General features: G+C 51.5%; 8 protein-coding genes across 8 annotated transcripts; 5 read left to right on the plus strand and 3 right to left on the minus strand.

Moving 5' to 3' along the window:
* Positions 1–318: 318 nt before the first annotated feature.
* N7473_011358 (Chromatin modification-related protein eaf3) lies at positions 319–1898 on the minus strand (the record flags this gene model as incomplete). The annotated part of the gene is made up of 4 exons (XM_057157297.1): positions 319–497; positions 575–953; positions 1260–1494; positions 1741–1898. 4 exons carry the CDS (start codon positions 1896–1898, stop codon positions 319–321), a joined length of 951 nt encoding a protein of 316 aa, XP_057003147.1.
* Positions 1882–2196, plus strand: N7473_011359 (uncharacterized protein; the record flags this gene model as incomplete). Its single annotated transcript, XM_057157298.1, has 1 exon — positions 1882–2196. The coding sequence occupies one exon, from the start codon at positions 1882–1884 to the stop codon at positions 2194–2196; it is 315 nt and encodes a 104-aa protein (XP_057003148.1).
* A 492-nt stretch (positions 2197–2688) lies between these two features.
* On the plus strand, positions 2689–3291 carry N7473_011360 (Cnl2/NKP2 family protein; the record flags this gene model as incomplete). The annotated part of the gene is made up of 1 exon (XM_057157299.1): positions 2689–3291. The coding sequence occupies one exon, from the start codon at positions 2689–2691 to the stop codon at positions 3289–3291; it is 603 nt and encodes a 200-aa protein (XP_057003149.1).
* A 799-nt stretch (positions 3292–4090) lies between these two features.
* N7473_011361 (Ctf8 family protein) lies at positions 4091–4810 on the plus strand (the record flags this gene model as incomplete). The annotated part of the gene is made up of 2 exons (XM_057157300.1): positions 4091–4531; positions 4598–4810. 2 exons carry the CDS (start codon positions 4091–4093, stop codon positions 4808–4810), a joined length of 654 nt encoding a protein of 217 aa, XP_057003150.1.
* Positions 4811–5264: 454 nt separating this feature from the next.
* N7473_011362 (4-hydroxyphenylpyruvate dioxygenase family protein) lies at positions 5265–6809 on the plus strand (the record flags this gene model as incomplete). The annotated part of the gene is made up of 3 exons (XM_057157301.1): positions 5265–5956; positions 6019–6183; positions 6264–6809. 3 exons carry the CDS (start codon positions 5265–5267, stop codon positions 6646–6648), a joined length of 1242 nt encoding a protein of 413 aa, XP_057003151.1. The 3' UTR covers positions 6649–6809.
* Positions 6810–6928: 119 nt separating this feature from the next.
* Positions 6929–8404, minus strand: N7473_011363 (FAD-binding oxidoreductase; the record flags this gene model as incomplete). The annotated part of the gene is made up of 1 exon (XM_057157302.1): positions 6929–8404. One exon carries the CDS (start codon positions 8402–8404, stop codon positions 6929–6931), a length of 1476 nt encoding a protein of 491 aa, XP_057003152.1.
* Positions 8405–9900: 1496 nt separating this feature from the next.
* N7473_011364 (Dabb family protein) lies at positions 9901–10667 on the plus strand. Its single transcript, XM_057157303.1, has 2 exons — positions 9901–10181; positions 10253–10667. Exons 1-2 carry the CDS (start codon positions 9960–9962, stop codon positions 10463–10465), a joined length of 435 nt encoding a protein of 144 aa, XP_057003153.1. The 5' UTR covers positions 9901–9959; the 3' UTR covers positions 10466–10667.
* A 511-nt stretch (positions 10668–11178) lies between these two features.
* N7473_011365 (putative GTPase activating protein (Gyp5)) lies at positions 11179–14172 on the minus strand (the record flags this gene model as incomplete). Its single annotated transcript, XM_057157304.1, has 5 exons — positions 11179–11241; positions 11312–12253; positions 12313–13189; positions 13270–14066; positions 14137–14172. The coding sequence occupies 5 exons, from the start codon at positions 14170–14172 to the stop codon at positions 11179–11181; spliced, it is 2715 nt and encodes a 904-aa protein (XP_057003154.1).
* Between the last annotated feature and the right edge of the window lie 161 nt (positions 14173–14333).

Consider the following 14333-nt stretch of genomic DNA (forward strand, 5'->3'; position numbering starts at 1 on the left):
AGACCTATTATTTATCATATCCGAAATAGCATAGTCTACTTTCAGTGGAAGTTTGAATACTTTGAACTTCATGTTCCCATTGGCTTCTCTAGTAGAAGCATTGCTCAGGATATCAACGTTATTGCGCGCAAAGCTAAGAATTAACACAGGAGAGAAGAAAATCCAACACAGAGGCCTCTCGTGGAGGCTCAACAAAGAAAAAAAAAAGACAGGAAAGGCAACCATTGCCGAAAGGCGTCAGAAACCCAGATTAGAAAAAAAAGCAAGAGGTAAGGAGGGCGAGAGGGTGAAACTGCGACAAAAGATGACTATGGATGCTCAGTCGGCATCCTCGATTGACTTCTTAACAACAGCGTCCTCTGCAGAGATGTACTCAGTACGGAAGTACTTCTCAGAGTTCTTGGACAGCCAAATCGAGAACTTGGAGAGCTCCTCGCGCAGGCGCTGGGTAGCCTGGAGGTCCATATTGGTCTGAGCAAGCAGCTCGGGGAGGAGGCCTAAACAAACGAGACATTAGAATCATCCAGGAAAAAAAGAGAAAGTATCATCAGTAAAAACGAGAGTGATCACATACTGAAGAGGCGGATGAGATGCTCTGCACCATAGACATCAACGGGGCTGTCCTTGCCAGGGATGCCAGCATACTTCTTGCGGAACATGCGATACTGAGGGCGCTCGTAGCGGTAGAGCAGGAGCTTGTCGAGCATGACGTCGAAGTACTCGAGGATGCCAGCGATACACTCATCCAGGACGTCGACATCGATGCGGCACTCGGTGCGCTTGGGGGCCTCTTCGTCGCGCCAGTCCTGGAGGATCTTGCGGACAGGCTTGGGAGCCGGCAACTTGACAACAGTGCCGTTCTTAGTGACACGCTCCCAGTCGTCGACGATCAGGGCCTTCAGGTTGTCCGGCATGACGATGCGGATGGAAGGACGGGACTGGAAGGTTTCCTCCTGTTCGAGATCGGGTTGGGCCACGTCAGTTTCACGCGAGTGAGAGGTGTTAAGGTTGGCAGAAGGAACGCGGCGAGCGGTTGCTCTGAGGCTTGGATAGGGAAGTAGAAGGGTGTAAGGGATAGCGCGACGGGGGGTTCTCTTATGATGAGCCATTGTGATCGTGCACGTTGAAGATGGGGGAGATTGGGAAGAGAAGATTGGAAGAGAGGATTTTAGGAAGAAAGGAGGAAAGGAAGGAAGGAGAGTAAAGGTGTGATACGATATGTTGATACGGGGATTAGTCGTAAAACGACGACGACATACCTTCTCAAGATCGGCCTCGCCTCGAGCCCGCTTGCTAGCCCGGCCAGGCACCGAGTTGCCACGCTCTTCACTGTCACGAACGGAGCTGCGATCAGACATGGCACGCTTCTTGGCCGTCGGCTTTGCATTCTTCTGGCGTGCGGCGGCCTCAACCTCACGGCGCAGGTTAGCGGCCAGCTCCCGGTTCTCTTCGGTAGCCTTACGAAGGCGGTCCTCGAGTACCCAGTCGTCCCAGCTATGAGAGAACAGTCAGCATATGATCTCTTTGATATCGTTGATGGAAGAGATTAGTTGATCGCGAGAAACACGATCAACCCACTCTCTTCTTGGGACCGGATTGAATGGAGTCACGAACAGACGGCGACGGGTCTGCGAACGGTTCATACGAAGGGAGATATGATCCATGATGTGCGTTTTGAGGGTGCAGAGGTGTGTGAAGGCGAAAGCGAGAGTGCAGAAGGGAAGAGCAGAGCTAACTTACGTGTTCTTCCACCCTTTATAGTGGACGAGGTACTCGAGGACGCTCTTCTTATCGGCGGCGTCCTTAGGCCGCACCTCTAGGATCTTCGCATCATAGAGGATATCATGGTGGAAGCAAAGGACTTTCTCGTCCTTGCTGTACATGGAGGAGGGAGGCATAATGGGGAAACGTGAAGAGAATGATGAAGGTGGGGACGGTGAGGAGGAGAAGAGGATGGCGATGAAGAGGTTGCAAGCGTCGAAGGACGAGCCTCTGAAAAGGTTGGAAGATGCAGGAACAAACCTTCAGGAAAACATTCACAATCCTGAAATGAGAAAGTCCGTGGGCGGTGAACTGGCGAAGGGCAGTATTGGCTTGGATAGGCAGCTTTTGACGGACTTTGAGGCGGTTGATATCTCGGTCTTGCCTACAGACAATTTGCCCAGGCGCCTCTACAAGAAGTCGGATGGTGCCTGATTGGAGTTCAATCCAGCCCTGCCTGATTCTCAATGGCTGGATATGCAGTTTTCGACAATGGAAGCCTCTCGCGTGAATATCGTGACGCGTGTAGGGCTGTCAGAGCACTGCCGATGGAGATGGATGCTCAATTCCAGAAAAGGCGGAAGTGGCCCCTTGAGAAATCAGGTGCAATGCGAAATATCTAGACGGCCAGCGAAGAGAAAAGATCCACAACTTCGTGCCCGCAGTGGAAATTTTGGGTGGGTGCACAATTATCTTCTGTTGTACAATGCTTTCCGTGAAGTACCAGAAGTTCTGTTGCTGATTGTCTGGTTTATCGTCCCCATCTCAACGGCAGACACGTGATATCGGCGCGCCTCGGAGACGCGACGCGGCCGCTTCTCATTCGGGAAATATTTCAACTGGCGATCTACTCCTCGATCATTATCGAGAGAGCTTAATCAAACTACATTGATTGAGAAGACCAAAAACAACAATCTTATTGCAAACATGGCACCTTCAGAAGAATCCATTCTGAGCAACTTTTTGCTCTCGCCGGCGCCTCTACCGACAGTCATGTCTCTCCAGAAATTCACAGAGCTATTCCCTAGACGACTACGGAGTCATCCCCACATCCGCACACTGTACCGAGAGCTTCAGCAAGTCCGGGAACATGACATGGATCGGGTGAATGAAAACATCGACAAAGAGATCCGCCAAGGCGAGCGACAGAAAGCCGAGCTCCGCAGGGCCAGTCGTGCCGCAGGCGTGGAAGCTGCTGATGCTGATGAGCAGCGGGAGATGGAGGTGGATCTCCATCTCTTTGGTCAGAATGTGACTACCGGTCCAGATGATTACCATTCCGTGGATAGTCTACTGGCGGCGATGGAGACTGCCTGTGCCAACATTGAGCGTGAGATAGCCGATGTTGACCAAGAGGCTGCGGGTCTTTTGAAAGAGCTCAATACGACCGTTGGTGATTTGAGCGATCTCCGCTACGGCAAATTGCAGGGCCCAGCTGGCACTGCTAATACCCTGGCCAGTGAGACTATCCAAGGCCTGCAAAACCTGGAGGAGGCCTGTTACAAGGGCATGGGTTCTGGCCCTTCCTGAATCGACGAATGATTCGTTTATGGCTGTTGTTAAAAGTTCTACTTGAGCAATATCTTGAAATCGGCACATTATTTCCATCAAAAGTCTGATGACCTCTGGTGAGTGACTCTATCTTCGATGAGAAAACTAGGAAGCTCATGGCTGACTTGTTTGCAGACCCTGTTCACCAGCACGAAACAAACCACCAACCTGCACTCAGTGTTCTTCTATGTTGGAATGTCTCTTGTGAAGAGTCTAGAGATGATCACACTGCGCCTAGGCTACCCCAAACCATCAAATCAAGCCTGAAGGGAATTGTCTGGAAACTGCCTCGAGACTTCTATCCTATTGCCGCCTCTCTAAAGAGTGCTCACCCTCAACCCAAAAGCTTGATCTGGAGGACAGAAGACATCAAAGTCTGTAGTCTGACATGCAAATCATCGTCTCATAGGGAAGATGTATCCGGGAGGCAAAGGAAGGTCTAACAAAGATGGGACAGGATGAAGGGCTAGCCTTTGACAGTACCATTCTGCATCAATCATTCACTATCCTATCAAGATGCCAATTGAAATTGCGACGATCTCGTCATAAGTCCCTAATTTGTAACCTAAGAACCATCTCAGCAGCGACCATATGCCATTTTAATCTTAAACTGTCTTCGGTAGTTAATGTCGGCAGATTCTCCTCCTCCCCATGCTAAAATGTGGGGTCCAATGACGGAACGCGACCCGCGTCGCGTCTTCTCGATCTGACAATCTTCAACCTCATCTTTAACATCAACACTCGAAGAGCAGCATCAAGCCTCGCTATTCCATCAATCATGCCGTCAATTGCACTGCATCCGCGTTCCTCTGCGCTCGTGACAGACCCCTCCCTCTCCGTCCACAATCCCCTCCCTCAACTCCTCCAAACACCCTCAGGCCTTGCCCTCCTCGAACTCCAAGGCACAATCAACGTGCCAACCTCCGAAGCCGAGCAGGGCGATCCCAGTGTAGACAATGGAATCGCAGAATCCACCTCCTACGAAACCCCGATCGGCAAACTCATGTTCCCGGACTATTCGATCCACAACCCAGACGATACTAAGTGGATGAAACGGGTTTACCTGTACGTGGGACGGTACCAGCGGATGACTGGGGAGGTGAAGAAATTACCAAGACCGATCGCGGTGCTACAGAAGAGGGCTGGGACTGAGACGGAGGAGTTGGAGGTGGTGGAGATTGTCAGGTATAAGGTGTTTTTCAAGAGCCGTCCGGAGCCGGTGAATAATATTTGAGGGGGCATTCGAAGGAATTGAATTGAGATCGTTGATTGATGGATATGAAAGGGGAATCAGGATTTGAGGGAGTTGTTCCCTCCTGGTGCTGGTGCAGGCCTGTGGGATGCTTCCTCGAGGGACTACAACATGGTCATGGCCATGCTGCACCAATTGGCCCTCGTGGACGCAACTACGGACAAATACAACGCTGCCAGGGTCATGAAACATAAGATCTACCATTCTGCTCCGTCGCTCCGCGTGTTGCCTCTTCGTGTGAGCTAATGCGGTCTACGATCTGCTCCGTCGCCCTCGGACGACCGTCGGGACAACGAAGGGTTAAACACGGCAGGGCCATGTCTTTGCAGATGACTTGACAACTTCCTTATCTTCGACGAAGATCACCGGAAATCACAATGGGAATGAAATAACCAGCTCACCCAATGATATCAGCATTGCCGCGTGTCTCTTATCGCCAAGGCGAAGCCGCGGGAAGGCGGGCGAAGAATGTGTGACGTGAAAGTTTATGCAAGCGATTCCCGAAAAACAATCTTGATTAAGCTTTCGTCCCTTTCCCTGTTCCAGCTTTCTCCTTCCCCCAAGCTTGCCAATACATTCTCAATTGACCACGTCAAACGACTCTCGACGGCGAGGAAAAAGCAATTCCTCGCCATCGACATTCCCTCCTCCTAACCCGGTCTATCCGTCAAACCCGGCGCCAGCCCGCCAGCCAGCCACAATGACCATCCCCAACGCAGACGAGACCATCTTCCCAACAAACCTGGGCCCCGAATATGTCGGCTTCGACCATATCCTCTGGTACGTCGGCAATGCCAAGCAAGCCGCATCCTACTACATCACCCGCATGGGCTTCCGGGCCATCGCCTACCGAGGCCCAGAAACAGGCTCGCCATACCTGGCCAGCTACGTGGTTGCCAATGGTGGAGCCGTCTTCGTCCTGACAGGGCCGGTGTGTGGTCCCGCGCATACTGAATCCGAGAAAGACAACAATGCCCTGCAAAAGGCGACGAGCGAGGACCGGACGGTGCTTGCCGCGATCCACGAGCACCTGACGACACACGGCGATGGAGTCAAGGACGTCGCATTCCGGGTGACGGGCGACGTGGGTGCAGTTTGGAAGCGCGCTGTTGATAATGGGGCCGCTGCTGTGGCGGAGCCGAAGAGTGTCAAGGCTGATTCTGAGGGGGATGGATATATTACGACGGCGACGGTGGGGACATATGGTGATACCGTGCACTCGCTGGTCAATCGAGAGCATTACGCGGATAATGCGCCATTCTTGCCGGGGTATCGGGTCGTTGATGGGGATGAAGATCCTATCAACCAGATCCTCCCATCGGTCGAGTTTCTGGAGATTGATCACTGCGTGGGGAATCAGACGTGGGGTGGCGTGGATCGAGCTGTGCAGTTGTATGTTGCTGTACCCTCGTTCCAAAGGACTTGAAGGACTTGACTAATTGGATGGGAAATAGCTACGAGGAATGTCTGGATTTCCACCGCTACTGGACGGTCGATGACAAGGACATGTGCAGCGAGTACTCCGCCATGCGGTCTATCGTGGTAGCATCACCGAACGAGACGATCAAAATGCCCATGAACGAACCCGCAGTGGGCAAAAAGAAGTCTCAAATTGAGGAGTATGGCCTCTCCCGTCTTAATCTCCAATTTCCCTCGCTCCATATAGCTATATTATCCAAGATTCTAACCGCAAATCCAGATTCGTCGACTACTATCACGGCGCCGGCGTCCAGCACATCGCCTTCCGCTCCAACAACATCGTCTCCGCCGTCACAAACCTCCAAGCCCGGGGCGTTCAATTCCTCAAAGTCCCCAGTACATACTACGCGGACCTCCGCCGGCGTCTCTCCCACGTCTCCTGGACCCTGAGCTCCGACGTCGACGTCCTGGAGAAACTCAATATCCTCGTCGACTTTGACGAGCGTGGATATCTGCTGCAGATCTTCGCCAAGCATGTCGGAGATCGGCCAACGGTTTTTGTGGAGGTGATCCAGCGTCATGGATTTGATGGATTTGGAGCTGGTAACTTTAAGAGTCTGTTTGAGGCTTTTGAGCGGGAGCAGGCGTTGAGGGGGAATTTGTGATCTCAATTTGGGATTGTGACTGAGATTTGACATCGCGCTGCATTTTCGCTTTAGACTTGCCTATCCAGTTGTTGCCCAGGTTTGGGTCTGGAATCCTCTCCTCTCTTGGTGTTTGTTCGATACTAAGAGGTCCCAATAGAATCGAGAACAGTACTATTCATGTCTTCGAAGCATTCCGAGTATCATTTGCTACAAAGCTGCATGAGCTTGGCCTCATCATGAAATATCCCGTTCCTTCATCTTCACATCCACACTCCTACCACACTATTTCCTCAGATCTCTACTCAAAAGACCAACCCCCCGTCTTCTCCCCAAAAAAATTATCCGGATCATACCTCCTCTTAATCCCCCTCAACCTCTCAAAAGTCCCAAACGACCTCAACGGCTCCTGATCCACATTAGCATCATTAATAAAAAGCGGCAAACCCTCCGCATTGCCCGACTCCATCACCAAATCCCGATAACTCTCCTGCACAGCCCTATAATCCGGCTCACTCATACCCGGCGGCGTGGTAATCAAATAATTCAACCAAAACCAGGGCCCATCTGGCATTTGCATCGCATTCCCACCGTTCTGCGCCTTACTCGCGTCCGTCAAACTGCGCGGCACGGGCTGGAAGTCCAATGAAAGTAGCACGTATTTGCCTTTATTTGATTCAGCCCAGACTCGCCATTTATCTAGTGCGTTGGCGTAGGAGTTATTCTCGGGGCGGTGGACGCCGACGCGGAACATGTTTGCACCGCGGGAGAGTTCTGTTGAGAGGGGGATGGGCATGTTGACGACCTCGGGATAGGTTTTGATCCCCATTGTATTTAGCAGGTGTGGCGTGGATGTGAAATTGGTGAATGCATCGCCTGGATCGGGTCCGTCGTAGACGAGGAACATGATTATTGCTTCGTCGAGGTTCAGATTCAGATCCGGGGTTGGTAGTTTCTCGTATGTACCGATGATAGCAGCCTTGGGGTCGGTGTTATATTTAATGAAATTGCCAATGGCCTCGATAACGGTATCTTTCTGTGGAAAGGTGTAGATGATGTTTCCCGCGTATAGCTCGCCGATAGGTCGACTCTGTACTGTATACTTAGTAACGACGCCGTAGGCATTTCCGCCGCCGCCGCGGGATGCGAAGAATAGGTCCTCATGGGACGAGGGCGATGCAGTGACGATTTCACCGCTAGGCAAGACGATTTCCAATTCCCGGAAGGAATCACAGGCTAGACCGTACTGGGGCGAGAGATAGCTCATGCCGCCGCCGAGAGCGAGGCCTGTTCCTACGCCTGCGAGACGAGCGCCGACGACTGTGCGGTTATACTGGATGAAGTAGTCGTATATATCGCCGAAGACACCGCCGGGCTCGTAGGTGGCGAGGGTTGTTTCTGGGTCGTAGGATTTGGCTGTCATACGACTCATGTCGAGGAGGACGCCTGCGTCGACGGAGGAGAAGAATGTGTTGGGGTTATGGCCGCCTGCTTTTATGGCGAAGCGACTGTCTGCTGCGCGGATGGCTTGGAGAGATGTGGAGACGTCTTGCGCTGAGGTTGGGTAGACCACGCATGAGGGTTTGTAGGCATCTTGGAGGGTATTCCAGTATTCAAGACTGTTGATATATTGGAGGTTGAATTGGCTGCTGACGACCTTTGCAGAGCCTAGTTGGGTGGTGATATTGGCGCAGGCAGCGGGCCCGGCTGCAGTTGAGGCTGTAGTCTCATGGATGAAGAGGGCGCCTGTCAGCAGGGGGAGGTAGAAGTGTATCATGGTGAGTATGATAGACACCACTGGACTGGCATTGAGAAGGGTAGGCCCATAATGGGGCGCGTCGAGGCTTCAAATAGTCCATATTCCATTGTGTACAGAGTATGGAGTACGTAGAATATTCACATGAGTAGAGAGATGTTTATTCAGGGTATCCGGAGAATAGAGGATGATCCCTCGGCATTTGTATACGATAGGTATACGATGGACGTCGGGAACTGGGATACGATGGGAATACGCCATTTCGACTTGGTCTTAACGGGGTAAAAGGAGCGGCGATCATAATCTCCAGTAGCCTCAAGTAGTGTTAAGTTGACAACCTAAGATCATTTTAGGGTGCAAGCCATGTTCTGGGAAAATCAGTGCCTGGATTGAGGATTGACTTATTCTGTTTTGGGGCATGCTCCGAGCTTATGCAGCTAACGATCCACAAAAGTAAGCCGGCTATGTACTTTCCGATGCTGGAAAGTGTGGAGAGTGTCGGGAATGATGTCGATCATCCTCGGAGCAGCTGGATTGGGTAGAGTATATCTCACACGACTGTTCTTGAGAACTCAATTTTCAGTTGAAAATGATTGATGGCATGCTAGTCTACACGAATAAGGTGACAGCCTTGTTACCAGTTAGATATACAAACACACGACTCTGAAGACATCACATGTGATCCCCTTATACTCCGTGCTCATAGTCTGAAGAGGCAGGGACACGCACAAGTTGGGCTATACCTAGCTCTGGATAGTCTGCGATGCCTTATAAGATCCAAACCGAAGATGGGATTATCTCTACTGACCTAGCAGTTTTTTTTGGAATATCCGAGAGACCTTTTAGACATGACTTATTGCTGATAGCATAGGCACTTAGCCAGTTCATGCACCGTAATTCCTCTCTATACCCTGCATTATTTTGATTGTCTTAGGCTCGACTAAGTCCGCGCATATCAGACGCTGGGTAGCTTAGTTCTGATCACTATCCTAAAGTTCAAATCCAGGGTCCAATTTGATGCAACTACTACCTATCTTTTGCTATAAGAGCCCCGCAGTATTGACTAGGACAAACAAGTATAAGTGTGAGCATTTCCCATCTCTACTCACCTTAATAGTAACGATGCTAATTTAACATACAATAATGAACCCTTTAATGTGATCTTATCAATCCCCCACTTCCCATCTTAGTATTTCCGCCCGGGTATTGGCGCCTCACCAAGTGCGGAATTGACACGCTCTCTGTGCCCAGCTTATTCCGCACTTCATTCTCCCGAATCATTAGAATATCAACAATCCCATAGACTTGCGAATGCAGAATACTAACACTTAGACAAATTAACATAAATCACAAATCAATTAACCACCTACCTACAATATACATAATACCATCAATGAACCAATCGATTCCGATCCGTCGGAAGTATTTCTCTAGTACCGTAGTAATCAACCAAGTAATTATCCGGTCCCCGCCCTTTCCTCCCCATCGGCTCCCCTCCGATCCGCAGTAACCCCGCAAGAATTAACACCTCCGAATCCCGCGAGGAATATAAAGGTGTCCAGACAACTTCCACCCGATGCTACGCAGCCTGGCAAAGACTCTTCGCATTCTCCCTCACAGTTTCACATTCACCTCCAGATCTATATCTACAACATCATCAACCCTTCAAAGCCCACCTTCCACTCCCACCACCAAAATGGCCCCCATCGAGCGCATCACCCTCTTCAAGGTCCCCAAGGAGGAAGACCGCCTTCGTCTATTGGAGCAGTACAAGGTCCTAGCCAAGACTGCTACTAAGGTAAGCCAGCCCTAACCCTCGCGTATAAAATAACACAACTAACATTATTCTCCTTCTCCTCCGGTTTCCAGGACGGCAAACCATACATCCTCTCGGCCGCCGTCGGCCTCTCCTTCGACGACCCCCGCAACAAGGGCTATAACATCTCCGTCAAGACAACATTCGCTTCCCTTGAGGATATGAAGTACTATGATACCGAGTGTGAGGCGCATAAGGCGTTGAAGGCTGTGGCCGGACCGGTGAAGGAGGATGTTCTTACTACTTATTATGAGAATGTTCTTTAAACCTGAATAAGGCTGGATAAGAACCGGGAGGAAATTGAAAGTGAGAATGAAGAGGGCCTGGGATTGAACTGGGTGGAATCTTACGATCTAAGTGATGGGATTTTGTATAGAGTGTCGGGTTTGTGCTAGACCTGGGTCTACTGAGAGGACCTTACCAGTACCCGGGATGAGGAAATGAAATAAAAGAATCTTGGTGACAATATTAATTCATTGGACGGACGCTACATACATCAGTCATGCCGGATTTTGTCTCGATCGACTCTGCTACCAGCATGGCAAGACAAAATTGATAATACGACACAAGTGGACCGATAGAGCCCGAAAAAAGAGTGCAGAACAAGTCACGAGTACGGAAACACCAACATCGTTGGGATGAAACGCTAAGCGAGCTAGGCAAACAACCGAGACTATGACGACCGTGGAAGATTCATTCGTAACAGATTACAAAGTAAGATGAGTATGTGAGTTACAAGAGTCGGCCAGAAGAATCATGGCAAGGCCGAGAGACAGCGCAAATCGCACCTAGCAGCGAAAAAAAAGCCTAGAAACAAACATCCAGCCCATAGATATGGGGTCTTGCACAGCCTGAAGAAGGAGGATGGATCCCAGATCCGACGCGCCTTGGCTGTGCATGAGAAATATACAGAGGAGGGGGAGGCTGGACCAGATAAGGTCCAACCCGAGAGGAGGAGGGTGGTAAATGCGGAAGATGATTAGTCGAGGGCTCGACGAAGATCACTCCATTTCTGTCGAAGGGTATCGTGTTCTTCGGAGATCTGGATTTTTGGGTTAGTTGAGGTTCAAAGGAAACAGTAGAGAAAAGCCAAGGCTTAGACAAGAACATACCTCGGCCCACTTCATCTTCGTAGCTACCAACTCCTTCTCCATCTCCGCCATCGAGTCCTCCATCGCACGGTTCTCGTTCTGTACCTCAATGTTTCGCTTCATGATACGGTCCATCTCGACCCGCAACTTCTCCTCCACCTCACCAGGCTGCTTATCGACCACGTTCTTCAGCTGCTCGACCTGCAAATTCAGCGCGTCGTTCAAGTCACGCAGCTCCTCATTTTCCACTTTGGCGTGGACCAATTCCGAGGCCAGCTGCACATGCTCCTTATCCGACGCCTCGGAGCGCTCCTCCAAAAGTCGTAGTCGGGCAGCTTGTGTGCTGACGGTGTGACGAAGGTTCTCCAGCTCAGCTTCACGCTCTTTCTCGGTGCGAACTTTGTCTTCCCACTCAGTAGTGTAAGAGTTGATCACCTCCTGCGTGAGAGGCACGGCACAGGCATCTTGCACCATGAGGTCCGCGCGGTAGGTCTCCTTGTCAGCAGCACCAGAGCTTCCAAAGAAGCCAGACTCTAGAATGGAAGAGGCAGAGGGCTGCTTGTCGATGTATGCATCAAAAAGACGCTCCTTAAGGAATGTCGTCAACACACTCATGTCCTTCATCTCCAACAGTGCCTCCGCGTTGCGACGCATGATGGCAATGGAGAACTTGAGGATTGTGACCTCCAGGCCTTCCTCAAAGATCAAATCGTAGATCCGGAGAACTAGCTGCAGCGGGAAGCGGTAGGCGAAGAGAGTCAAGAACCATTGTGTTGCATACAATTGTGGGGGAACTCCACGTCGCCGGAGGTGGCAGTAGAGAGCGGGCTCCAAATCTTCCAATAGTCGCTCGAACTGGTAAAGGCTGCGGTGGAGACCAGGCATTTCGGAAATGAACATTTCACGGAGTCGATACTTGTTCATAAGTTTGACAAGTAGCTCAAAAGCATCGGCCTCGTCCATCTGTTGAGTGGTCAATCAATGAGATCAAGAAAACACGGGGACTTCCATGACAAACTTACGTTGAACAACAGAGGCATGACGATGAAATTCATGCCCTGAGCATACCCCACCGCCTCATCATACAACGCATAGGCCTTACACAACCCAAACAAGCTTTCTTGGCTGCCTTGCGAGACAAAGTACTTCGAATAACTCGTCCGAGCCCCCAAGTCTCGCCGAATAGTCTTCTCTAGCTTTGACAGCGCGGAAGCCTCGTCCTTGGCCTTCTTCAGGCGGGCGGCTTCACTAGCCGCCTGCTCTTTCGCCATTTTCTCCGGGTCTGATTCATGGGAGGGACTTGGAGTAGCGCTAACCGATTGTGTTCCGGAGCCCGAAATGTTAGACCGGATGGACGAGCGCGATGATGGGATAGACTCTTTCTCGGCCATGCCGTTGATCTGGACACTCGGCGTCCGGTGGTCCTTATCTGTGCCACGGGTCACCAGTTCGCGGTATATCTCCTCCAACTCACCAATCCGGCAGTCTGCCAGAATCTGCCAAATCACTCCACGGATAGTCTGCGGAATTCCCCTCTTGATAGCGGCGTTCAATTCTTCTGAGCTGGCTAGCGCTTGTGGCCCATTGTTGACCAGCTGTTGCCAGAGATCCCAGTCCACTGGTGCAGCTGCGTCGGTTGCAGATTGAGAGAATCCAGATACGGTACCAGGAGCAAGACCCGGGTTAATGGTCGATGGGGTGACGCCTCCAGGGGAGGTTGCTCCAGAGGCGGGAGCAGCAGGCGCGACCAGAATTCCATCTTCGCCTTCTTCAGGAATGATTGGTGGGCTAGCACCAGCATGGCTGGTGCTTGCATGACCCGATCGTACACTGCCTGCGTCGTTCTCGGGATGACCAGACTCTTCCCTCATTCGCAGAAGCTTGAACTGGTCCTTCAAACTGTTCCGTCTCGGTCTCTTGGAGTGCACACTCGAGCCATCTCCATCCACCAGGTCCAAGCCGCTAGCAACGGTCGATACCGAGGTAGAGGTGTTTCTTCGGCCACTCGGAGGGGGGACTTGATGTCTTTGGTGCCAGTCGAGCTGCGGGAGAACCATGCGAAAGGTCCGCTGGGCTTGCGGGTCGGAGGTGGTGGAGGTGCGGCGGGGGGAGGGTTCTTGTTGACTGGGGGAGGTCCCCATGGCAAGGAGGGTAGGGCTCCAGATAAGCCCATCAAGCCAGAGCCAGGAGGGGACGACACTTCATCCTTAGGAGGCACTGGAGGCGATTCGGACTTGAGATCGGGTGTACCGACCTGATGAGGATGCTCATCGTCCTTGCTAGTTGTCAGGTTCACCTCGTCCAGCGAAGATGCAGTAGATAACCGGTGGGAGGTGAGCAAGGGGGATTTGGGCGCCATGGTTCTCCTTGGGGTCTCCTCTCCTTCACCTGCGTCGTCAGCGTCCACTGGAGTAATGATGCGATCTCGCTTGTCCTCTTCAATCATCTCCACCGCAGTGTCCAGCTTCACGTCCTCGATAGGAGTGTCCACGGCTTCGAAATCAGCCTCGGCATCGGCTTCAGATTGAGCCTCATCCTGCTTGACCTTCTTCTTGTTCTTCTTCTTATTTTTCTTCTTTCCGGACGATTCACCTCCGTCTGTCATCTCGTCCTTCTGCTCGTCCTGCGATTCAGAAGGGAACGAAGGCTTATCTGTGTTTTTAGGAGAAGCTCCTGAGCCGACCGGCGGGCTACCAGTCAACGACCGGGTTGAGGAAGATTTAGGAATAGAGACATTCAAATGTTCGGGTGCTTCAGGGGCATCGTCGAAAGACTCCTATGAAGCAGGGGCAATTAGCAGTGTGGTGGGTAGAGAGTGAAACACGCAAACACACGACAGTACTCACCCCTGCGTAGTCGCTACTGTTTCGATTCGACGACATTTCGGTCTCGTGGGAGGGGAACTCGGGCAATCAAAGAGTGCAACACTCCATAAGACCCGGGCCAGCTTGTTCAGCTCAGGTCATAGAAGAGAAGAAACGAAAATCGGGGGGTGGGAGAGGAGGAATGGAATGAGCCAGCGTGGAAGGAATTCGGGGATGTC

This window comes from Penicillium subrubescens (genome assembly GCF_028828155.1).
Source record: "Penicillium subrubescens strain IBT 31985 chromosome Unknown utg000010l_segment0_segment0, whole genome shotgun sequence".
NCBI classification, from domain to species: Eukaryota; Fungi; Ascomycota; class Eurotiomycetes; order Eurotiales; family Aspergillaceae; genus Penicillium; species Penicillium subrubescens.

Coding starts and splice junctions, on each gene's coding strand:
- N7473_011364 (XM_057157303.1), top strand. CDS start 9,960: ATGCTACGCAGCCTGGCAAAGACTCTTCGCATTCTCCCTCACAGTTTC. Junction 10,182..10,252: donor TAGCCAAGACTGCTACTAAG/GTAAGCCAGCCC, acceptor TCCGGTTTCCAG/GACGGCAAACCATACATCCT.